We start from the raw sequence: 24,057 nt of genomic DNA on the forward strand, positions 1-24,057 counted from the left end.
TCTGCCTGGGTCCTGCTCGCTGTGGGCGACAACCAGCAAATCTCTGGGTCCTGTATCCCAGGGGGCCCGCAATTTATTTGATTCCCCAGGACCCTCATGTTCCTGGGACCATGACACAGGTTGGGGGTGGGGATCAGACAGAGGACTCAAGAGAAGACAGATAATGGCATCAGGCACTGCTGCTTTCAAAGATGCTCCCCTCCCAGTGTCTCCCTCTCAGATACAATACACTCCCTTCGGGGTAAGCTCCTTCCCCATCCAGTGGGCTGCCGGGAAGGTTAGGGGGACAACTTGTCTCAGACTGCTTGGGAATCTATGAACTCTGGTCACCTTGCCCACCACTGTCTCTCCCAAGAGGCCCACACACCCTCAAGCCAATGGAACGCAGCTGGGTTGCTCAAACATACCCATATCTTCGGTGGGTACAAGACTCAGTCCTCACCCCAAGACCTTCCTCTATCTTCCCTCCTCCGAGAACACATAGCAGCACAAGGATGAGGCCCACAGCCCACCACTCTCCATCTCCAGAGAAAGAATGAAAGCACGAATTTTGGCAAAACAATTTTATTGTTTAAAAAATAAATGTTACATTTGATATACCAAAACGCATTTTAAAAACTCTGCTCTGAATGTGTCTCATTCAGAGGCATTCAGATGTCTGAGGCATCTTTAAGTGTCAGAGATTTCCATAAAAACCAGGGGCAGTTTCTCTCACTGCAAAAAGGCAGGGCACATTCTTGCTGCTTGGCAGGGGGTGGTTTTCATGCCCTCTGTCTCCCCCACCGTACAAGGGAACAGACGGTCCCTCTGAGAAAGGAGTTTCCCCGTCTCTCTTCTCCTGGCCTGACAGAAGCCCAGTCCTGAGTCTCCCAGCATGGGACAGAGAATGCAGGGATACGATCTAGATTGCAACACATCCTGATTTCAGGGCTGTCCCCACAACCCCCATCTAGTCTCTTGCTGGCCACAGCCCTTAAGCACCATACCAACTTGGCCTTCCCGGCTGGAAACAAAGCCCTTCACTCAGGCACGGGCAGTAACAGCTTGTGGACCCAGCAGAGGCCCTGCTGTGTCTGCTCTCACCCCTGTTCTTCCAAATGGACGGGACTGGGATGAACAGACCGTACAGGTCACATCTCAGAGAAGTGGATGCAAACTGGGTCCTCGATTACCAGCTAATCCAGGGTCCCTTCCTTTCATAGTTATGTACCTCATAATGTTTTATAACTGACCCTTCTAGACTTCTGTGGGGGGTACAGCTAAGGACCCAAACTGACATATTTCTGTAGTTCTGTTTATTTCCACTTTCAAGGCTAACTACTAGCCGTTCAAATATATTCCATACAGCTTTCAGCAAACGAAACTGTGTTTACCTCCCCACGCCAGAGGGACAGAAAAGATGCAGAGAAGAGATGCAGGTCTTAACAAAGACCATCCTTGAGAATCAAATAAGCAGTAGCATAACTGATTTAGATCTCTGCCCTTTCCCAGCTATGGGTCACACACAGACATACACATCCCTAGGGACTTGCTTTGCAAACAGATGCACTCCTGAAATCGGCTGGAGAGGAAGCTTCATCAAAGGGATCATTTTCCTCCAGCTTGCTATAATTTCAGAAATGCCTCCTCAAACCTCTTGCTGTTTCTGCCTTGCGCTGATGACAGCATTAGTAAGTTTGCACCTTGCTTAGCACTGAGCTGAGGAATCCTCAGTTTCTCACTCACGCCCCACCTCGAGCTGCTGACTGGAGGAGGTCTGGAGCGCACGCCTCTGGAGAAGGGTCCGTGGATGCTCCTGGAAGACACCTGCGATCGCACGGCTTCCAAGAACACATGCTGATTTGGGTTCCCACTCGCGTCATGCTGTGTACGGGGGGCTGATCTAAACGGGAGGCGGCGTTCTGCTCAGGAGCAGAAAGGGCAGGAAGGGGTTTTATTTCATGCCACAGCATGTGGCTAAGAAACAAACAACATGCCAGCACCCAACTCAAACCCCCCAAGCGAGCAACGAACGATGGACACAGGACCAGAGATTGACGCCCGGGCTGACATTCGCAGGCGGGATGAGAGCAGGCAGGACTATTAAAGGAATAAACCGGCACTTCCAACTATGCACCTCCAACTACAGCAATTCAAGTGCTCAGAGCCCCCGAGGGCTGGGCAACACCACCGGAGCCGTCCTTACCTCGACCTGACCGGTCCAGATGCCCTCGGGTCTCATCAGCTGCCAAATGCTGATGAGGTGGGAGGAACTATCTCTTCCCCACAGAAATGCGCCCTGAACAAAGCGAGCAGCACCTGAGCATGGGCTGCAGCACCGAGGCTGTAGGGGAGTTGTGGGGAGGGGGACACTGCAGCAGACAGACCTTCCTCAGTTCAGCAAGCGCACAGCCAGGGCGGACGTGCCTCGTGGGCCTGACGCCTGTGATGCCGGCGGCAGCAGCCTTCTCAAGGCCCTGGCCCCCTCTGGAGTCTGTCTTTTGCGGGGCAGGTGGGTGCTGATCATGTTGGCCTGCCATGGCCATCTCACCCTTGTGCCACCACCGGCCTTTCCTGTGACTGGTTCATTCTCTGACACTGACATGATGCCAGGTAGCTTCTCTACCAGGGGACCAAGGTCTGCAGGGCCCCATCTACTTAAGATGAAAATAAATCCGGGTAAAGCTGATGCAGAAGCTGCTTAGGTGAAGCTGCATATGTTTTCGTAGAAAAAAATTTTTGTTCCTAAAAACTAAATTGTAGGGAACTACCTCTTTTGTGGAAGCTTCTCCCTTCCTTTCTCTGCCACAGTCCCCAGCTCTCTGCCTGGGCTCTCTGCACAAACAGGGAAAGGAGGGAGCAAGGCAAAGCAGGAGGGAGCCCCCAGACCAGGGAGACCAAGCCTGCACATTCTGTAATGACAACCCTGGAGGGGGAATTCTGAAATATTAGTCCACTGGCAGAAAGCTCTGGTTATGCTGCTAAACTGGAGGCCCAAGAGTGGGTATAAAGCACTGTCTACAGAGAAACAAGAAGCAGGGAAGAGCAACAAAACAAGACTATTTCAACTTGTGGTTAGCAGAAAACTTTGCTTCTAAATCAAAATCAGAATCTAGCTTACAACAACCTGGAAAGTCCCTCAATTCTTTCCCTACAACAAATGGTAATAATGCTGGCTCTAGAGACGCTCATTTGATGAGGTCTCCCGAAGGAGGGGCCCTTCTGCCTTTTATAAGTGCACAGGGGCTTCTGACCTGAAGTTCCACCCTCCCCTCCACTCAGGGAAGCTGGGCTCTGGGTAACCACCGTGGCACCAGCACCCACAGGCTCCCTGGAAGGTGGCACTGTAGGTGGCTGGGAGCACATGTCTAGCATCCTGAAGACCTGGGTTCTAAGCCTGGCTTAGAACTGGCCTGTTGCCATCAGACAACTTCAGTTTCAGTTTCAAAATCATCAGTAAATGAGGATCCCTCCATCTACCTCAGAGTATGTTGAAAGGATAAGACAAGACCAAGTGCAAAACGTTTAGTATCGAGCCTGGTACTTATCAACCCCTCTGTAAAGGACACGTCACAATCACCCCCGCAAGTCCCGAATTCCCTGTGTGAGCTGGGCACACGGGCTCCCGTCCAAGCCTCGGGGTCCTCGGCTTATACAACAAGGCAAAGTTGGATTACAGCAGTGTTCTTCAAACTATGCATCAACCCAATTTAGCAGACTACAAGCAACATTTTTTTTAAATGTGAAAAAGAGAAAATAGAGGGTATCTCATGTTGTAAGGCTAAGAATTCCTTCATGAAACTTTCGTTTGAGACAGATATAAGCACGAATGTGAGCACTGACTCGTGATGTAAAGTGTTTCTTGCTGTGGATCAGGATCTAAAGAGTTGTAAACTGCTGGCCTAGGTGGCCCAGTGCTGAGACTCTCTCCCTCGTAGCGCAGGGCACGGGCGGGAAGCAGAGGAACATCGATGGTGTCTCCCAGCAGACTTCTCCAGGTGATTTTAAGATAGCACGGGATTCTGGAAATCTTAGCTTTGGCACTTTCTGCCCCCACGCCTACCCCCACACTCTCTACAGATGAAGGGCGCATTCTGAGGCAAGGCACTCCTCTGAGAGTAGGACATCCAGCTCAGGCCCACAGTGACTCACCATTACTCAGAAACGTGACATCAGAGGCTGCTTGCCCTTTATCCTGGAGTGATACTTGGGCATGGGGTGGGGGGTCCCTTTCTCTCTGGTGTTGCAGCTGCAGAGGAAGAAGTTCCTAAACAGATAGGGGAGTGCTGGGGGCCCAGGGACTAGGCAGGCAGAATAAGGAAATGCAAGAATACAACATAGGAGCTTGTCACAGGGGAGAGTCCTCCGCAGTCAGACGTCGAGACTGCAGGGATGGTGCGAGAGCGCCCCCACGTGGCCACATGCGGCACTGAGACTGCAACCACCTGTGTCTGCTCCAGAGCGTTGGCCCACCAGATGCAAAAAAGCTGAAACGCTGACCCCTAGAAAGGGAGGAGGCTTCCCAACCCTGGCACGGTGGTCTGTTCTGCCAAGGTCAGCTCTCTTGGCACAAAAAGAGATGTCCTCTCTGGACTGGGTAACAACCCAGTTGTTCTGGAGGCCAGAAGAAGCTGAATTTTTAACAAGAGTGCCTTTCAGACAGAGAGCCCCAGGCTCAGGCGCCCATTCACGTGAGCACATCTTGTGAAAGCAACAATTCTTTTAAATTCTAGTCTTGAAGAAAGTGTAAACAATCAGAAGTAGAGAAATAAATTTCGTGACGCTCCTCCTCACCAAGGAAAGCCTTCTGTGTGATATCAACCCCTCGTACCTGCCTGATACAAAGTGTGCCTATAAGGCAGGTGGAGCAGTTACATGGAAAAATCTGCCATTCCTTTAGTCATATCTTGGAGGCATGACGGCACGGGAAGCTGAAATAAGAATTAAATGTGTCCTGAGAACTTTGATTTTTTTTTTTTTTTTAAGAACTTCAGAGACCTCCCTTGGTTTCAGGAAAACAGGTATTAGTGGCCCACGGCTTCTCAGGAGCAGAGTACTCAACCTATTCTTAAAGAGAAGCTACGTGCTTCTTTTCCCCACAGCTTCGGCAGTGCAGAGCAGTGAAGTGAGAGATGGCAGGCTCAATGCCGCCGTGAGGCAGTGTGAGAAGGGCGGGCTGCAGCCTGCCCCAACCTGGCACTGCAAATCGGCCAAGTCCCTGAGAAGGCTGCGAGCAGCCACTGCTGCCTGTGAGCTGCAGCTGGTCCGCCGAGGAGGCCTGGCTCCCGTCTGGTCAGATCTGAGCACCTGGAGGGTTTAGCTCACTTGACGTCACATCTCTCTCCCCAAATGAGTTGTCACCATACTGGATCTTTCCTGGTAAACAAGAGGGGATACTGAGAGTGGAAACATCCACTGGGAAGTCCCCTGAGATCTAAAGAACCTTCTTCTGAGGGATCCCTGGAATGGCCAGATCATCGATGCCCCGTGTGTTACACGGAGGGAGTTGGCTAGAGAAAAGAGCGAGGGCAGGGCCAGGTGTCCTCCCCGAGGAAGCCAGGGAACTAGTGCCTCCCCCCACCCCTGCGTAGAAAAGTTCATCTAATGAGAAAGGGAGCTCCACTGACAGTTGCCAGATTCCTGGAACTGTTTTAACATCCTAGTATTTGTTGCTGTTACCGTTATCACCCTTCGTCTGTCTATAAATGGACAATCTGAGGACAGTGAAGAAGCAGAGAGAGACGAAGACCTCTACCATTGGGACTGAGTAGAAAGGAGCCCGGAGACATGGAGCAGGTGGAGGCGGCACGTGGAGGACAGGACAGCAGGCTGAACATCAGGGGCTCAGGAGGGACGGACAGAGGAAGGAGGGGCTCAACCAGCTCGAAGCTCCGGACAGCTCCAGCACCCTGCCCTGCACGGGGCCCTGCAGCGACGGACGCCCGTTCTCCCCCCTCTCTCTACCGTCCATGCTCTTCTTCTCCTCAAGACCCAGTTCAAGGATCACCACCTCCAGGAACCCTCCCCTGATTAACCTCACCCCAGGCTTCCTTCCCAAGTTGGGAGCTCTCATGCCGTCTTACTCTGTGCTGGTTGATGCTAATGTGTAACTGCTGCAGGTCTCTTCTTAAGGTGGATATCTCCCTCCTGACTTAGATTGGAAGCTCCTCAAGAGCAGAGATTCCATTGCTTCCTTGTTTCTGTGTCTACTCATCACAACTAGACAGGGACTGTCAAAGGGACTGGGATAGGGCGTCGTCTCTCCCTCTGCTTTCCCTGTCTGGGGCCCTGACCCTGAGGCATCAGATTCCAGAGAGCCAGGGCTTTCGAGCAGGTGGCAGGACTAAGAATGGAGGGAGAGGACAGGTAAAAGAAGGCACGGGGTGAGCAAAGGGTGACGGTGCCCTCATCCCAGAAATGCCTCGTAGTCCATGTACCACACCAGCTGGCCAGACATAGGCAGGACGCCAGAGATGGGCCACTTCTTGGGCTCATGGCCCACGCGGCTCACCAGCATGGTGATCTCACGCTTCATCCTGCCCATGACCAGGACCGCCACCTTCCTGGCACGGTTGATGAGGGGCAGGCTGAGGCTCATGCGATCGTACGGCCTGAAGGGGCTCTTGGTCAGCACCACTAGCTGCTCGCCGTCCAGGCCGGTGGGCGACTGTGGGAAGAGAGAGGCTGTGTGCCCATCGGTGCCCATGCCCAGTAGCACCAGGTCGAAGCTGCTGTTGGTCACCAGGGCTGAGATATCCTTGGCATAGAGCTGGGCGCCCTGGTCCTCCTCAGCGCAGAGCCGCTGGTGCAGGTGCACGGGCATGGGGTGGATGTTGTAGTAGGGGACCCTGACGTGCTGCAGCAGGTGAGCCTGCAGGCCCTGGAAGTTTGACTCGGGATCCCAGAGCGGGACACAGCGTTCATCTACCAGCCACAGGTGCGTGTGGGGCCAGGGGAAGCCGTAGTGCCCCATGGCCAGCTGCTGGAACAGGGCTATGGGGCTTGAGCCACCCGAGAGTGCCAGGTGGAACTTGCCAAAGCGCCGCACTGCCTGCACAGCTGTGGCCTCAATGTCGTTGGCCAGCTTAGCGATCAGCTCCTCGGGCCAGGCCGAGATCAGTGGGCTCTCTCGGTACTTGGCCCTGAGAACCTGGAAGTCACTGGGCATCGGCACAGAACCTGGCCCTGGCACCAGCTGCTCCAGCTGCTGCTGGGAAAAGGATAATTGGTTGCCACTGAACTCAAAGTCCAACAGGTGTCCATTCTCAGCTCCTCCCGGGTAGAGGCGTGGGACTTCGTGGGCCAGGCTGTCCAGCAAGGGAGTCCAGAAGACCCAGGAGGCCAGCAAGTTCTCCGTGGTGATAAAGGAATCCTTGCGGCAGTGGAAGATATGAGATATGAGGATGGAGTAGGCGTCCTGCTCCCTCACAGGGCTGTAGGCATAGTAATCGGACAGAGGGCGGCCAAAAAGGCGGAGCCCGGGCTGGCCCTCCACTTCCTTCCAGCTCTCGGAGGGGAGGGAGGGCCTGAACAGGTTCCTGCTGACCAGCACGGCAGGGCTGCCCAGCTCGCCGTGTCCGATGTAGAAGACGATCTGCCGAGGCAGGCACTGGCTCTGGTCTGTGACCCAGTACTTCTCACTCTGGGCACAATACGCCCGGTTCTTGAACAAGAGCCGAACGTAGCCCACTCTCTCATCCAAGGCTTTGCCGGACATCAGGATGAAAGGGACGCCCTCCCAACGAAGGTTGTCCATGTGAACGAGGATGCCTGAGGCGACAGGGGACAGCGGAGGTGACGCTCCAGCAGAGAGCACCTGGGAGAGAGCCCAGGACTGCTGCCAGCCAGCCCTTCTCCTCTCCAAGCCTCGCTCTGGGTGCCCACTGCCTCTGGAGCACCCCTTGCCTTGCTACACTCACCCCTACCTATCACCCCTTCCGCGATCTTCTCTTCCCAGACAGCACTCCAAAAGCAGCCTCTGGGGCCATCTCAGACACCCACCTCCCTTGATGCACCTCTTAGAGTCACAGGCCCCTAAGCAAAGGAGAACTGGGCAGAGAGTGTCCAGCCTGGAGACTCTAAGAGAAGTCTCACGGTGGGGGCAAGGCGGGGGAGGGGAGGTGGTCCTGTGTGTAGAGCACTCAGGACACGCCTGAAGCAGGTCAGGGTCAGGGAGAAGGGGAGGGGGACGGGCTCTCAGCCACAGGCCTGCACGCGGTGGTGTGCAGGATGGTGTGCAGGTAAGGGGGCCTGCGGGGGCCTGGGGCCGAGGGCTGGACACCGAGTGTACGCCTCACTAAGCCTGGTTTCCCATGGACATTTCTGCACAGCATCCCCTGCAGCTCCACAAGCCTCTTGTTTCCTTGCCTTCAAATGGGGAAAACAGCCACCCCTGCCTCGTGGGCCTGTGCGGGGGAGGATCCAACAAGATAATGTGCACAAAGTGCCTGGACACAGTAAGCGTGTGTCTGAGAAACGGCCGCGGCTCTTGTGGTGGTCACCATCTGCAGTCTCAGGGGGAGCCCTCTCCCGGAAAGCTCTGAGCCTGTGGAACTGTGCAGAGGATGGCTCTGGGGCATCTGCCCGACCAGCATGGTGCTTGCCTCTGGAAGTGCCCAGGCTGCGGCCAGGCAGGTCTGCAGCCTCACTGGGGGGCTGGAGGTAAGCTCCACGAGGGCAGGAGCCAGCTCTGCGCTCAGCTCAGAAAGCCCTGGAAGGACCTGTGGATGCTGAAGGAACTGACACTGTCAGTGGGGTGTCCTTCACCCAGAGGGAGCCAGCAGGTGACCTGCTACTCTAAGCTGGCAGAAGGCCAGAGAGGCAGGGCAATTTCTCCCTTGCCACTGAGCACCCTTATGAAAACCCCACCTCAGGTCCCTTCCAACCCAAACCAAAGGGCGTCTGGGTTTGGAGAGCTGCTGCCGGCTGGGGGTAGCCCCGCAGCCTGTGCTCGGCTCCAGAGCCCACCTGCAAAGGTTGGCGTCAGGCTGTGGAAGCTGTCTGGCTTCTGCAGCTCTCTGCGCACCTGCTCGCTGTAAGCCTCGTACTGGCCCAAGACAGCGCTGCCCTTCTGCAGGCCCCGCAGGGCCTGGAAGGCCTGAAGCTTGTGCTGCAGCACAGCCTCCGAGCTGCTGATGTTGCGGGGCAGCTCCATGGCCACGAGGGTGAGGATCTCCGTCAGGTGGTTCTGCAGGACGTCGCGAATGACGCCGTACTTCTCATAGAAGCTAGTGCGACCTGAGCAGGAGGAGAGGGAGGGAGAGGTTGTAAGGAGTGGGCAGCATGTCTGACTTCCCCGAGGTGCACCCAGACCCCTACCCTGCACCTCTGGTCCCAGCATCCTTGTTCCCCAGCCCAGAGAGCCTACAAAAATGATTTACGCCAGAGCAAACCTCAACCAGAGAAGGAAGGAGGGTGGCTTTGAGACACCTCCCTTCAATGAGAACCACTGCAAGAGAAGGTGTCAAACTCCTTAGGCCTCTCCAGGAATCTGCGTGGGGAAGGTTCTACTCCCAAGAAAGGCCAGATTGCATTTACAGATACTTGGCAAGACTCTGGCCCTGCTCCTCCCTGGGCATCAGCCAGCAGGTCTGGCACTGCAGAAGACTACAGTGTCGTGGTGAGGGCCTGGCTCTGGGGTCTGACTGCCGCTTACTAGTGTGTGACCCTGGGCGTTACTTGACTTCTGAGTCGCTATTTCTGCATCCTGCCACTAACTGGAGCTAACAGCCGCCACTCCATTACCAAGTGCGCACATGTGCCAGGCAACACGTAGATGCCAGGGAGACAGACAGGTCCTTTGCCCTCAGGGAAGATGGGAGGGAGAAAAAAGTAAGTCAATAAAGAAATTACAGACAGAGATTGAGACAGTGGGTAATGGGAAGGCCCTTCTGAGACCTGAAGAGTCAGCCCTGCAAAAAGCCGGGGAGAGAGCACTGCGGATGAAGGGACCTTTGCATGCAAAAGCCCTGAGGCAGGAAAGAGCTTGGCTGTTAGGGGTCTAGATGCAGGTGAGCAGGAGGGAGCAGACAGGAGGGCAGGGCTCGTGGCACCAGGTGAGGAGTCTGGACTTGTTTCTAAGTTCAGGGGAAGCCACTGGAGGGTCTGAAGCAGGAAAAGACAAGATCTGATGTATACTCAGAATAGATCCCCAGCCCGCCGTGGGGAGAACGGTTAGAAGCAAGGAGACCAAGGAGGAGGCTATGCGGTTGCCCAAGGAGAGACGATGGGGCCTGGACTAAAGTGGCAGTAAAGGAGCCGGAGGGAGTGGACGATTCATTCTGGAGTCAGAACTGACTGTACCCGCTGACAGATGGGGGTAAGCATGAGCAAAAAGGAGGAACCAAAGATTAACTCCTGGAATTGAGGCCTAACCAAAGGACGGGCAGTGGTGGCATTTACGGAGACGGCGAGACTGGGAGAGGAACAGTTTGATGGAGGGGGAACCAGGAGTTCCGTTTTAAGTGTGTTTGAGCTTAAGATATCCAGGTGGAGATGTCCGAGTGGCAGGTGGACAGGGTTATGAGAGGGTAAAAGAGAATAACACACAGAACACTGAGCACAGAGTCCGGCGATGACAACACGATGCTACCGCTGCCTGGCACAGGGCTGAGACGTCACACGTGCCCACCTATTCGCACGCATGAGATCCTGCACGGCGGGCACCACGATTATCCCAGCTCCACACGAGAGGGAAGAGCCGAGGGCTGGTACCTGCAGGGTCAAGAGCTGGTTAACCACACACTACACTCGACTCCCTCCTCTAGCGCAGAGCGTGAGCTCTGACTATCAGTGACTTGAATACACAGAACAACAGTATTAAAGCTTAGGGTTCAAATGCACAACACCTCACACGACACGGTTCACATTCCCCTGACTCGCAACACCCAGGCCAGTTCACAGTCCTACATATGGAGAAAGCCTGACGTCACGACAGGAGGATCAACCATTTACCAAAGGCTTTGTGTGCATTATCGGGACCAGTTCTCCCACTCAGCCAATTCCTACTCGTCCTTTGCAGCTTCTAGGAGATTCCACCAACCTCTTGGCCTCCCCTCCTGGGGGCCCTGTCTTCTGCAAGCCACCTGACTGACTCAGTGCCCGTGCATGTCTCTTCCCTGCTACGCCTGAAGCCCCATCAGAGCAGGGGCCACATCTGTCTGCTTGCTCCTGCCTTCCTAGCCCCTGACAGCACCACAGTCACTCCATGGAACACTGGACAGCAGAGAAAATGGACATACACACATCGTCACGGACATGCTCAAAAACATAACGTGGAGAAAAAGAAACATGACTGCTTTGATAAAATAAAAATTAATTTTAAAAATAGGATATAAAATGACCGAATAAACAAAACTTCAATAAGTAAAAAATACAACTGGAAATTAGAAATTGAATGGATAGGTTTTTATGGATTAGAAACAGATGAAAAGAGTCTGTTATTAGAAGACAAATCTGAAGAGACTCTCCTGAATGCAGGATAAAGGGACGAAAAGACCCACACTCAGACACACACAGTGTGACTCCTCTTCAAAATAAAACAATATGTTCTTTAGGGAATCGACACACGCAGAAACAACAAGGAGAAGCAATGGAATAACCTACCCACAATTCATAGTAGCAAAGGAGAGAAAATGGAAAGAATTCAGGGAGGGACACAAGGAGACAATGAAGCTCTTTTGTAGGCGGGTTGGTAGGTACATTGGTATCTGTTATATCATAGTTCTGTATATTTTAAAATGTATTTTTTAAGAATTCTTTTTTATCTAGTCAATATTTAATTCAAACAAACGAAAAGAAGTGGCTCCTCATTCAGACCTGCTGGCCCAGCAGACCCCTTTGCAGCGGCCACTCTGGGCTCACAGTGCTCACTCAGGCCCGCTGGACAGCTGGCAGGACCAGGCCGTGTCGGGTGGAACAACGCACCCTGAACTCCGCCTAGCCTGCTGTGCCTGACGGCAGCACCGGGCTGCAGGGAAAAAATGAGGCCAGGAGCCTTCTTGCAGGAGGGCGCCCTTGTCCTCAGTGGTAGAAGTCTGACTCTCGTTCTCAGCTAGAGCTTGAGGGTGCAGCTCTAACCAGGGATGCTAGACCCTGAAAGTACAGGACAACCCAGCCCAAATGTGCTGGCCAAAACGCCAAAAGTGCCCCCACTGAGAAAACAACGGCTGAGCTGCTCCCCCAGACCCAGAGGGCTCTGGTCTTCAAAGTTCTTAAAATACTGTTGAGAAGACATCAAGAAAAAGGCAATAATGATAATAACAATGTATGCATGTCAGTCCATTTACTCCTCACAATAACAATATATAAGGAGGTCCTATTGTTACCCCATTTTAAAATATAAGGAAACCAAGGTTCAGAGAAGTTAGCTAACTTCCCCAAGGTCACACAGCTGGTAAAGGGGTAAAAATGAGGTTTGAACCCAGACAGTTGGCCCAGAGCCTGCAATTGTTACCACTGAAACACATTCCTTTTAACTCCCTATCACTCCCATTTAAATAACCGTAAAACCAAATATTAAACCAGGGTGCGGAGCTCAGTGGTATAAGCATCAGAGGCTTTCAGAAGTGGCGCACAATAGTTGAAGAAGCAAGCTGAGCTGGGCTTTGGAAGGATGGGTCTAGGTCAAAGGTCAGGGGCTCCAATGCTTAGCGGGGCCAGTAAAGCGTGAGGAGGACAAGGCAGGGCTTGTGTCCCTCAGGAAGGTGCAGTCTGTAGTCAGGTGCTGCCTCACAGAAGTGTGGGCCCAGGGTGGCCAAATCTTCCAAGTGTTTAGAGGAACATAATTTGGATCATTAAGTATAATCTCATAATTATTAAATGTGCACTAATAATTCAGATTTTAAAAAGTGCTGTGTGTCTCTAAGAAATACAAGTGTGGGCTGACTCTGCCCCTGGGCCACATCCTAGTTGGGGAGGATAGTATGAGCCGGAGGGCAGAGGCCCCAACACACAGTTCAGATCACAACAGTAAACTTGGCCTGGCAGAAGCAGCCCATTTGTGATTTAGACAGCAAAAATCGAGAACAGACGGAAAGGAAATTCAACTGAGGAGTCTGAGGAGCTTTTAAAAGTTCTCGATCTCAACCAGTTAAACAGTTACCGTATGACCCAGCAATTCCACTCCTACGCATACACCCAAGAGAAATGAAAACCTACGTCCACACAAAAACTTCACACGAATGTTCACAGCAGCATTATTCACAATAATCAAAAAGTAGAAACAACCCAAATGTCCATCAACTGATGAATGGATGAACGTGGTATATCCACACAAGAGAATACTATTCAGCAATAAAAGGAGATGAAGTACTGATACATCCTACAACACGGATGAAGTTTGAAAACATTACGCTAAGTGAAATAAGCCAAACACAAAAGGCCGTATGTTGTATGATTCCTTCTATATAAAATGTCCAGAATAGGCAAATCCATAGACGGAAAGTCGATTCATGGTTGCGAGGGGCTGTGGGGAATGCAGATGAGGATGGCAGCTAAGGGGTACAGGGCTTCTTTTGGGGATGATGAAAATGTCCTAAAATTGATTGTGGTGATGAATGCACAACTCTGTGAAAACACTAAAATCCACTGAATTGTATACTTTAAGTAAGTGAATTGTGTGATATATGAATTATGTCTCAATAAAACTGTTTTTTAAAAAGTGTTAGAGCAGGGAAGTGGACCATGAAAGAGGTGCTGTGGGTAGGTTCAGCTGTCTACCATCTGCAAGATGAACTGACAGAGGGGATGGGTGGTAATGAGATCAACAAGGCAGCATTTGCTGCAAAGGAAGTAACAGAGAAAGGCCAAGACCGTGCTCAGCAGATGAGTGAGCACTGCGTGGTGTCCGGCTGCAGCCCTGAAAGGCAGTTCAGAGTCGTGGTCTGGAGGGTGGTCTCGGGAGCCAGGCCGCGCGGGTTCAAGTACCTGCTCTACCACCTTTTAGCCCCGTGACCCCGGGCGACGGGCTCTATCTCACATACGAAAGAGAACAGTCACGGCACCTCCCTTGTGGGGTTGCTGTGAGGGGCTTGGAACACTGCCCGGCAGAGGAAGCACTGATAAATACTGGCTAGTACTTTTATTATTACAGGGGCTGCAAAACAGGGGCTACCAGCCAGGCAACTCAGAAAACAGTCACCATCTGGAAATAAAGAAGTTAGAAAGAGCAGTTGGTAGTTCATGAGAAAAATGCAATGATGGTTTAAGTTCTACATCTGCTGAGTCTGAAGTGGTGATGTGACACCCAGTGAAAATATCTAAAAGGAGTTGGAGGTATAAGACCAGCGCTTGGAAAGAGAGTGAATGCTGGAGATATGCTGGATTGCATCAAGTCGAAAATGCCAATGATGGTGAAAACAGCATTATTTTATAACCACTAAGAAAGAAACAGGCTGCCAATTCAACTATGTCACCCCATCAATGGTAAACCCAACTTCAGAGACATTCAAATAAGAAAAAACTGTGTTTTAGAACCAATGAATTACAGTAGAGTTAAGAGTACAAAGAGGATAGTTAAAGCTTTGAGAACAGATGAATTTTTGATGGCGAGAACACAGTGGAGTCCTTAAAAGCCCTGCTATCTGCTTACTATTCATTAGTTCAGCAAATCCCTTAGCGGCCCTTTTCTACTTTTCCTATTTTTATCCTCTCGCCATCCATGGGGAGAATGCATTTCATAGGTTTACTACCCACTGCATAAAGAGAGCTTCCATTATTCCTTAATTTCAAGCTTCAGGGGGTGCACCCGTGTTCAGCACAGCCCATAGATTGTGGACTTGGATCCTTTCCTGGTTAGCTCTGTCTTTTCAGAGTTAAAGTGCAGTGACCAGGCCTGGCACCTCCGGGGAAGAGGCCGTGTGGCTAACCACAAGGATAGGAAGCTGGGGGCTAGCCCTCCTGACGACACCCAACAACTTGATTTTTTCTAGTTACCACCAGTTATTGTGGACTGATTTTTCCTGAAAATAATCTATATTGACTCTTAGTATCCTTTCCTAGGTTTAAAGTTGAGGGTTAAAAACCCATTGATGTACGAACAAGGATTAAAAAAAGCACAACTAGGTTGGACAACTGGAAGAAAGACCCCCATAAACTTGCCCTCCAAAGTGTTCAAGTCCAGAGCTAGTCCAAAATCACAAGGTCACAAGCAGGGGAGACCCATCGCTTTGCCCCTTGGTCATGCTGCCCCTTAGTTGTGACCCACATGCCTGGAAAGAGCTGCACAAGCCTACTACACCAGCTAGAACAAGGAAGACAGCAGCACCCCATGTGGGCAGAACTGTAGTAAGACCATTAGGCATGGACACTGCTACTGCAAATTTTCTGGAAAACAGTCTGATAAGACATAATAACAGCTATAAAGTAGTTTTTACCCTTTGGCCTAGTAATTCCACTTCGGAAGTATACTTAAAGGAAAAATATTTTTTTAAATGCTCATAAATATTCTACAGTTAGACAGTGATCACACAAATCTGTGAATATATTAAAAACTACTGAATTATACACTTTAAAAGGGTAAATTTTATGGTATGTGAATTATATCTTAATTTTATTTAAAGCTTTCAAAGTACTATTTAAAATAGCAAAAACTGGAAACAACCAAAATGCCTAATAATAGAACAATTCATATTCTGTGGCATAAACAGAATTGAGCAGAAATATAGCACTACTAAAAGGTATGTATTACGCAGATTGTCAATATATGGAAATTTAAATACGTATATAAGTGAGAGAGAGAGACATAATATTAGGGGAAGAATGGACATAAAAGAGTATTACAAACCAATTACAGGGCTTTTATAACCCAACACAAGTCACATATAAGTCACGCGGAGCCCAGAAAGACTGAGAACGCTGTCGCTTCCTCTTCTTGCCAACTTGGAAGAAGAACAGCATTTCCATTTGTAAAGTACTTCCGTGTACATTATCTGATTTAATCCTTAAAACAACCTCGAGAGAGGTAACGGGTTATCATCATTATATAGAAATTGTGCTGAAGGTCGCAGCCTTCAGAACTGGGACCAGAAACCCCCTCCCTCTTGCCTCCACATTGTGAGAGATCTGGACTTTCCCCACAAAAACACAAGATTTAAAAACAAAAAAACTGAAAGCTAGCTGTATCCCTTCCAGTACCTCCTGGGATCACTAAAAATAAAAAGGGAGCAGGGCCAAGGAGAGAGCGGGTCTGCTGGCTGGCTGGCTGGCGCTCTCCCGGTCAGGAGGCCTGGCAGCTGCCCTGAGCTCACCCTGCAGACAGCCCTGCAGACAGCCCTGCAGACGTGGGAAGGGGAGCTGGCCCTGCTGAGTGAGCTCCCAGCCCTTCTGGCACACCAGGTTGGAGGGCAGGACAGCTGCTGTGTACCTGGAGGACCCTGGCTGCCTTGGTCCCTTGGTGAGAGGCACGGAACGGTCACTCCAACCCTCAGAGGTCAATGTGCATCATGCTCCTTTCCCCAATGTCAGAACAGGGACCCTCCCAAGCAGGGACGGCTACACTTCCCCAGGAAGTCTCCCTTCCTCCTCCTGCCAAAAAACACGCCTTCTACCCAGAGGGGAAACTAGGGCAGCAGCGAGACGGCCCTAAGCACATTCTGGCAGGAAGGCCAACTCCTGAGGGCCTGGACAGACTTTGAAGCTGTAGGTGCAGTGGTTAGAAGCTTGGGTTCTGAGATGCAACAGACCTTGGATCACACTCCAGCACTCCCAGAAGAAACGGCAGCCCAACTTAGACCACTGAACCTTAGTCCATTAATGACACAGCCCTCTTTCCAGCAGAGCCTTTCCCAACAGCCATGACGAGGGCCAGCTGGGGTCATCTCCACCCAGAGGCTAAGTGGCCCAGCCAAAGTCACTTCTTGTATGGCCCATGGTGCCACTTCAGGAGACCCTGGCCCAGGTACCCAGGTTTCTGTGACTCTCAGGGGCTCACTGGATGGGGACTCCCCAGAGGGGCACCCCAGATGAGACTGAGATGGAGCTGGGTACTGGGGCTGCAAGAGGTTGCTTCTTCCTTTCCTCCTCCCTTCTTTCTCTCCCTCCTGCCTATGCAGCAGCCTGGACTCTGCAGCAAACTCCTCGGGGCCAGAGGCTGCGGCAGAAAAGGAGAAAAAACCACTCACACAGTTGTAGAGTGAAGGAGCTGGGGAAGCTGGCCTCCACCCATCTGGATGTGTGTGAGTGGGGGTGGGGAGACATTCCAAGGACCTCGCAGCTCAGGAGTCCCTTTCTCAGGGCCTGCAGCAGCTTGGACGAGGAAAGCTCCATTTCCCAGGCCTGGCTTGCAGCCCTTCCCTTTCCAGCACTCAGGGTGGCGTATAGGCTGCCACCAGGAGTTGGGTCACTCCAGTGCGCCCCACAGTGGAGTCAGTGAGGGTACGGGCAGGACCCAGCAGGGGTGGGGGATGAGGTGGAGGGAGGATGCCGGCCACACTGCCTTTCTGCTTAAAAGTCAGACTGCTGGGCTCTGAATCCTGCCTCGGACACTTCCTGGCCGTGCTCAGTCCCACCGCAACAGCATGCTTGCTAAGCTCACCAAACTACAACAAGGCACTGTGACCCCAACCCCAGGAGAAGGTGCGGCTGAGGCCCTGATGTGCTGGGCACAGGGCTTACTGGCCATAGTGGGGTGGCTGCAGGGTCCCCAGCTGTCCTTTTTCTCCAGCCTGAACTAGAGTCTATCAGGGGCCTCCTGTGGGACGGGCTCCAAAGCTGGACTTGGAGGGGACAGCGAGGATCAGCACTTGGGCCACCAGAGCTGCACCAGGCCCCTTTCTCAGGATGTAGAGAATGTTCGTCCTTCTAGGTCCCCGAGGCCCAGGAGAGAGAGAGAACTCACTCTGCTGCCAAAAGCCCCAGGTCCAGAGGCCCCCCTTGCTGAGGGATGCACACAGTAGCAGGAAGTCATCCTGTTATACACTGTTCTGGGCCTGTGTATGCAACTGGCAAGTGAACAGGCCAACCAGGGAAACTCAACCCCAGGACAGCTGCAGTTCTGCTGGCCCCTCTGGCCACACCCAGACTACGTGCAAGCCCTTCAGGGCTGGTGGGTCCCTGGCGGCCTGCCCCACTCTGTGTCTCCCTTTGCCTCTGGGCTGAAGGGAAAGCTGCTCACTGCATTTCCTTTGCCCTCTCACCTCCTGCCCACCTTCAAGATCTCACAATGCCTTCAGCCTAAGTCCACAATTAGTGGTATGACCCTGTCGATGGGGCCTACCTGCACCCAGCTCACTCATCTGCCCCCAGCTGAGTGAAAAGCATTGCGCTCTGTCTGAGGCTTGCCAGCAGTGACCCTCCCCTCAGAACCCACACGGTACCTGCAGCTGGCCTGTGCTTGGTCCCACACAGCAGCCTTGAAGGCAGAGCCACGGTGCCCTCCCTCCTGGACCTGGGCCATCATGTTGCTGCTCAAACCCGAGATTCTCCCTGCCTCAGGCTTGCCTTGGCAAACAGACCTGCCCAGGCCTCCGCCTGCCTTTCGGTCTTGCCTTCTGTTTTCCTTTCTCCAAAACCCAAAAGTACCTTTGCTAGGATAAGCAGGCCTAGCCCCTGGCTCCATAGGGATCCTGCAAAGAAACCCACAAATAGCATCAGATACCAAGAAGGAAATGGGGTGTGAGGGTTAGAAGAAATAAGAGGCAACAGTGCCCACTAGTAACAACACAGCTCTTCCCCAACCCAGGGCAGGCAGAGGAAGGACCTGCCAGAAACGAGGGAGGAGAGGAGTCCCGACGTCCTCGGCCTGCTGGGGACTGGGCCAAGTCCAGGCAGACAGAGGGGCTGGCTCCCACTCTGGCCTGCAGCAGGGGTGGCAGCGGCACCCTCCCATTTGGCACCCCCACTCACTCTCAGTGCTAGATCTGAAGTTCATCTCCCTGCAGATGAAGGGCAAGGCCCAGCACTCGCTCCCCCAGGATGTCAGACACACACAGGCACGAGGAGGAAACCAGGGCCTGAGTCCGTGCTGAGGATGGGAGGAGGGCTTGGAAGGCTTGGGAGGATGGCCAAGGCCACAAAGGCTCACTGCAGTGGAGAGAGACCTCTTTTCTGATATGGGTTCCAGACTGGAGAAACCTAGCTCCTCTCAAGGATAGCAATGCCCTTTGAGGCCTGGCTCACGAGGTCCTGCCTGACCCCCCCGCCCAGCATTCCTCCCCTCCGTGACCTCCCACAGCACCGCCTGCCTGCATCATTCATTCTGGAGTTTGTCCTGTTATCTCCCACAATGAATCTGCAAGGTGTTAGGGCACAGAGGCTGGGTCTCATACCTTTCTACGTCACCACAGCCCCCGCACAGAGCTTCTAACACTAAATACACATTCAAAGAGGAAAGGAGAGAAAGCTGAAGAGAGTAACCAAGGGAAAGAAAAAGAGGAAAAGGCAAAGAGAAAGAAACAGTCCTCCTGGTCCCCTACTCAGGCCAGAGGGGTCTGGGCCCTACTCCACCCAGGTACACACTGCGCAGTAGGGACGGTGGCCTCGGCACTCCTGCCCCAGCTGCGAAGGCAGTGGCAGGGATGAACTGGATGAAGCGGTGCAGAGCCTGCTGCTGGAGCCAGACTGCCTGCCCCCAGGACCCGGCCCCACCCCTTCCTGCCATGTGACCTTGGGCACATCACCAAACCTTATCTGTTAAGCGGAGGCTAATAATAGTACCCATCTCATACGGCTACTAGAACACAGTAAGAATTAGCTGTTATTATTTCAGGTAAGAACAAATGCTTTGAACACATACAGTCAATGCTCAAAAAATGTGAAATCACAGAATGTCAGAGCTCAAAGGGACCCTTAGCTGTTCTCATCTACGTAACCTGCTCATCTGACAAATGAGGGAAGTGATGTGCTTAGGTCACCCAGGTGAAGGCAGAGATGGGCCTAACACTCAGGTGTCCTGACTCCCAGGCCAACGCTGCTCATTCATTCGGTACTTATTCAGCACTTCCGAGCTGGGTGCCAGGTGTCAGAGCGCAGGTGGCCTGGAACCTACAGTCTGAGGGAGAGACAGGCTGGGCAGGGATAAGACGAGGAAAAGGCAGCGGAGGGGCAACAAAAGGAGGCATGGGGCGCTCTGAGACTGTAACAGGAGTGGACCCTGTCAGGACGGTCAGCAGAGGCTCCCGGAGAAAGTGACAATGGACTGGGAACTAACGAATGAGAGGGACCGGCAGGTGAGGAGGAGACGAGGAGAAGCATTTGAGGCAGAGGGCCGCTTGCGTAAGTATGAAAGTCTGAGGAGCCCTCACACTGCTCTGACCACCTCTACCACACTCACATAAGGCAGCAGTGACTATCGGGGGGTACCTGCAGGCACCCGCAATTTAGCACGGTCCAGAGCTGCACACACCAGGCCCTGGAGGGAGACCACCCATCAGCAAAAACATCCCTCTGAGAAGCACTGGCCAAGGCACAGGAGCCGTGCTGATCCTCCAGCCCTGTGGGACCCAACACCTCACCAGACCCGGGGCAGGGGGAGGTCGAGGAGCCTCGGAGTGAGGGCCACTCACGTACCTTCTGCATCTACCGTCTCTTTCATGATGATCTCCACCCGCTCCACGTGGTGCCGGTTCCAGAGGCCGTCCAAGGCCTTGCGGTTCTGGTCTCGGAAAGGCAGGATCTGAGCCACAGCCTGCCAGGAAAGGAGACTGGTTGTGCTGCAGGTTATTCTCAGGACGAAGAAGGAATCCTGACTCCACGGAAGGGCCCCAAACCTCTCTCTTCACCGCTCAGAGAAGATGCTCTCTGGAACAAGTCCCTGGACGCTGGGGCTTCACAGCCCACTAAGGACTCCAGAACCTTTTAAGTGACCTCCACAGGGTTACCAGCTTTTTACGTTGTCAAGAAAGAAAATATTTATTATTTATCGTCTATTGCCATCAACTTTTAATAAAAGACAGACATTTTAACACCAAAAAGAGAGCAAGAAAAGCATCAAATTGAATATATTCAGTATTTTCTTCTCATCTCCCCAAAACAAGTGAAAAACCTCACCAGGAGAGGCACTGGTCTGAGGACCACTCTCTGGGAATACTGCAACTCCACATGGGGCTGGATTGAAAGCGATGCCTCTGTCCTAGACGATTAGGTGCTGCCCACCCACACGGCCCTGGCTCAATAGCCTGGTCAGGCCCAAGAACACAGGTGCGCGCTCCTGCTGGGGTTTCTCGGGAGAGTTGTCCCGAGGGGCTTCGAGGGCACGTTCAGAGTGAACTGGCCAGCTGACCTGCATCCCCCAGGAGGTCAGCCCCATGCTCTGTCACATGGCCTGGCTGAGAAGCACGGACTTAGTGTCTCTATTCAGGTTTAGGATCTTGATACCAGCCTTCTGGCTCAAAACAGAACTCAGGAAAAAAAAGATATTGAAAAAAGGCAGGTGGGTGTGGAATAGGAAGGTTAATTGCAATTCCCAGAGCATGCCCAATTGGAAGCCAGGCCCAGACACCAGAGTCTCGGGGCCACCTCTGCAGAGGATGCAGGGCCCAGACCCTGGCTGGAAACAAAGAGGATGGGATGCACAAGAGAACAAGTGGCTGGACACGGGGACAAGGGGCAAGCAGTCCGGCCCTTGCTGCTCTCCGCTTTTCCTTTGCCCTCTCACCTCCTGCCCACCTTCCAGACGACCATGCGAGCTTAGATTTCACAATGCCTTCGGGCCTAATTCCACAATTAGTGGTGTGGCCCTGTCGATGGGGTCTACCTGCACCCAGCTCACTTCAATCTGGCAGGCTCCTAGCTGAAGCTCACCTGCTTGCCCAGGTAATGGTCCACCCGGTACATCTCCTCCTCTTGGAAAAAGCTACCAAGTTCTGTGGCCAGCTGCTGGGCTGAGAGGTGGTCATGGCCAAAGGGTTTCTCAAGGACAACCCGCAGCCAGGCGCCTGGGCCTGGACGGCAGCTGCTGTTGATGTTGCGGGCAATGTCTGCGTAGGCGAAGGGCGGCACCGAGAAGTAGAAAATCCTGCCAGCCTCCCGGAGGCCTTCATGTTGGACCTGTGCCTCAATGTCCTTGTTCAGAGCCAAATAGTCCTCACTCGTCTTCAGCTGGCGGTACTGGCTCAGCTGCTGGAACTGATCCTTGAGCTCAGCACAGCGACCGGGTGCCATGTCCTTGGGGCAGGAGAGGGACTCCAGGACCCTGGCCATGAACTCTTGGCCCTTCTTGCTGGTCGTCAGAGCACTCCCATGGAAGCTGAAACTGTGGCCCTTCCCTGCCTCATCCAGGTAGAGCTGGAATAGTCCCTGCCACAAGTATTTTTTGGCGAGGTCCCCAGTTGCCCCCAGCAGGATTATGGAGACATGTCCCTGGAGCTCCTGGGCCTGCAGGCAGCCCAGAAGGGCCATGCACACTGCCACCGTGAGCATCTTCCAAAAGCCTGGGTGCCTGGGAAAGACAGACAAGGAAGAAAGAAGGATCAGACATGGCTGAGGCGGCTATGATTGGGGTAAACACATTTCCAGGCTATCAAACATTTTCTGCCTGGCAAGAAACCACCACATGCTTCTCAGAAAAACGTTATAGTCCCACAGCTTCCCCCTCCTTCCCCAACAGCTTGGCTTCTGTGCCAGGAAGCCGGTGGGTAGGGAGCCTGCCCTGTAAACAGGGACTATGCCCAGGAAGGGGGTAGGCCACTTCCTAGAAATGGTCTATTTTGCTGCAGAAGCATGGGAAAGTGGCAGAAGCCACCAGGGAGGCCCACGAGGCTGCCATGGGATTGGAGCTGTCCACTTTACGATCTAAGGGCCGCATCCATGAGCACAGGTCACCTGGACCATCAGGGCAGCTCAGGAATGGCAGCGGGCCCTTAGATGACAGCTGGAACTGTGAGAAGACATGACCACTTCCTCTCACTTCTCTCTTTGCTTTTCCTATGTCTACTGGACTCCAATCACAAAATTATTACTAATAATTGCCACAGCACAATAATTAAAAACACAGACTGTGGAACCAACTGATTGAGTCTGAATCCCAGCTCAACCCTTTACTAGCTGTTTGACTTTGGACAATTATTTCACTCCTCTGTACCTCAGTTTCCCCATCTGAAACAGGGGTGACAGTGGTACCTACATCTTAGGGATGTTATAAGGATAAAATGAGTTACTATTTATAATATACTTAGGACAGTGCCTAACGCCTAGGAAGCACTATATAAGTGGTGGCTATTATTATGGGATATTAATAATAGCAGTGAACACTGAATGCTAGCACGTGCCAAACACGGAATCAAGTACTTCTGTGCACTAGATCTCCCTGAATCCAGACAAGAACCCTGAAAAGAACCAGTGGAGTGGGTACTATTATGGTCCCCCTTTTGCAGACAGAAAAGCTGAGGTTCAGGTAGGTGAGGGTCCCACGGTGAGAAGATGCGGGAGCCGGACAGGCCCCAGGCTCCCTGCCTCCAAGCGGACACGCAGCAATTGCATGCTGGTAAGCCTAACACCTTGGCTGGTTTTCAGCCTAATCTGAAGCAGCTGACATGGCTGAAAGGCGAGAGGCCTCTGACCTGTCACAAACGCACATAGGATTTGCTTTGTCTGGCCTTCCATTCTGACCAAGGGTGTAGGGCTTAATGTGCTCAATGCTTACCCCACGGCTCTCCCGTTCTCCCATTTCCCACCAAGGCCAGTCCTTTGAGGGGAAGGTAGAGGAAGTGAGGAGGAAAGTAATCATGGTCAGGAACTGGGCTCTCAGAAAATGATGGGGGGAGTGGGGCCCAGCCCGGGGCATGGGAGTAGTGAAGAAGGAACTAAGATTACCTATTTGGCACTTATTTATGGCAGGCATTCTACCAGATAAAGAATTAACAAAATCCTAACAATGAGGCGGTAATCTGGTTATACAGATCGGGAAACTGAGGTTTAAAGAGAGAACAGGAATTTCCAAAAGGCCCTGCAGACCTGGCCAGGTTTCCTTCTTGCATCCCTGTATCATGCCCTATATCGAGGGACTAGAGCTGCCCCTGACTCTAACATCAGACTCCCTCCGCCCACTTTCCCTTTGCCTCTTCCTCATCTCTCTCGAGGTCCATCCCTAAAATGGCCCCAGTTAGTGGCCAGACCAAGAAGAGGATCCAACAGTGTTTGCAC

At 52.5% G+C, this 24,057-nt stretch overlaps 1 protein-coding gene across 1 annotated transcript in view; it reads right to left on the reverse strand.

Moving 5' to 3' along the window:
- Positions 1–548: 548 nt before the first annotated feature.
- H6PD (hexose-6-phosphate dehydrogenase/glucose 1-dehydrogenase) overlaps positions 549–24,057 on the reverse strand; it is a 31,129-nt gene continuing 7,620 nt past the window's right edge. Inside the window, exons 2-5 of the mRNA XM_004425551.3 lie at positions 21,718–22,354; positions 20,485–20,602; positions 8,947–9,216; positions 549–7,749 (exon numbers count right to left, since the gene is read on the reverse strand). Coding sequence (XP_004425608.2) covers positions 6,386–7,749; positions 8,947–9,216; positions 20,485–20,602; positions 21,718–22,354 — 2,389 coding nt within the window. The 3' untranslated portion in view covers positions 549–6,385. The remainder of the gene's footprint in view (positions 7,750–8,946; positions 9,217–20,484; positions 20,603–21,717; positions 22,355–24,057) is intronic.

Source organism: Ceratotherium simum, chromosome 22 (genome assembly GCF_057802395.1).
Source record: "Ceratotherium simum simum isolate JZ-2026a chromosome 22, ASM5780239v1, whole genome shotgun sequence".
Classification (NCBI taxonomy): Eukaryota; Metazoa; Chordata; class Mammalia; order Perissodactyla; family Rhinocerotidae; genus Ceratotherium; species Ceratotherium simum.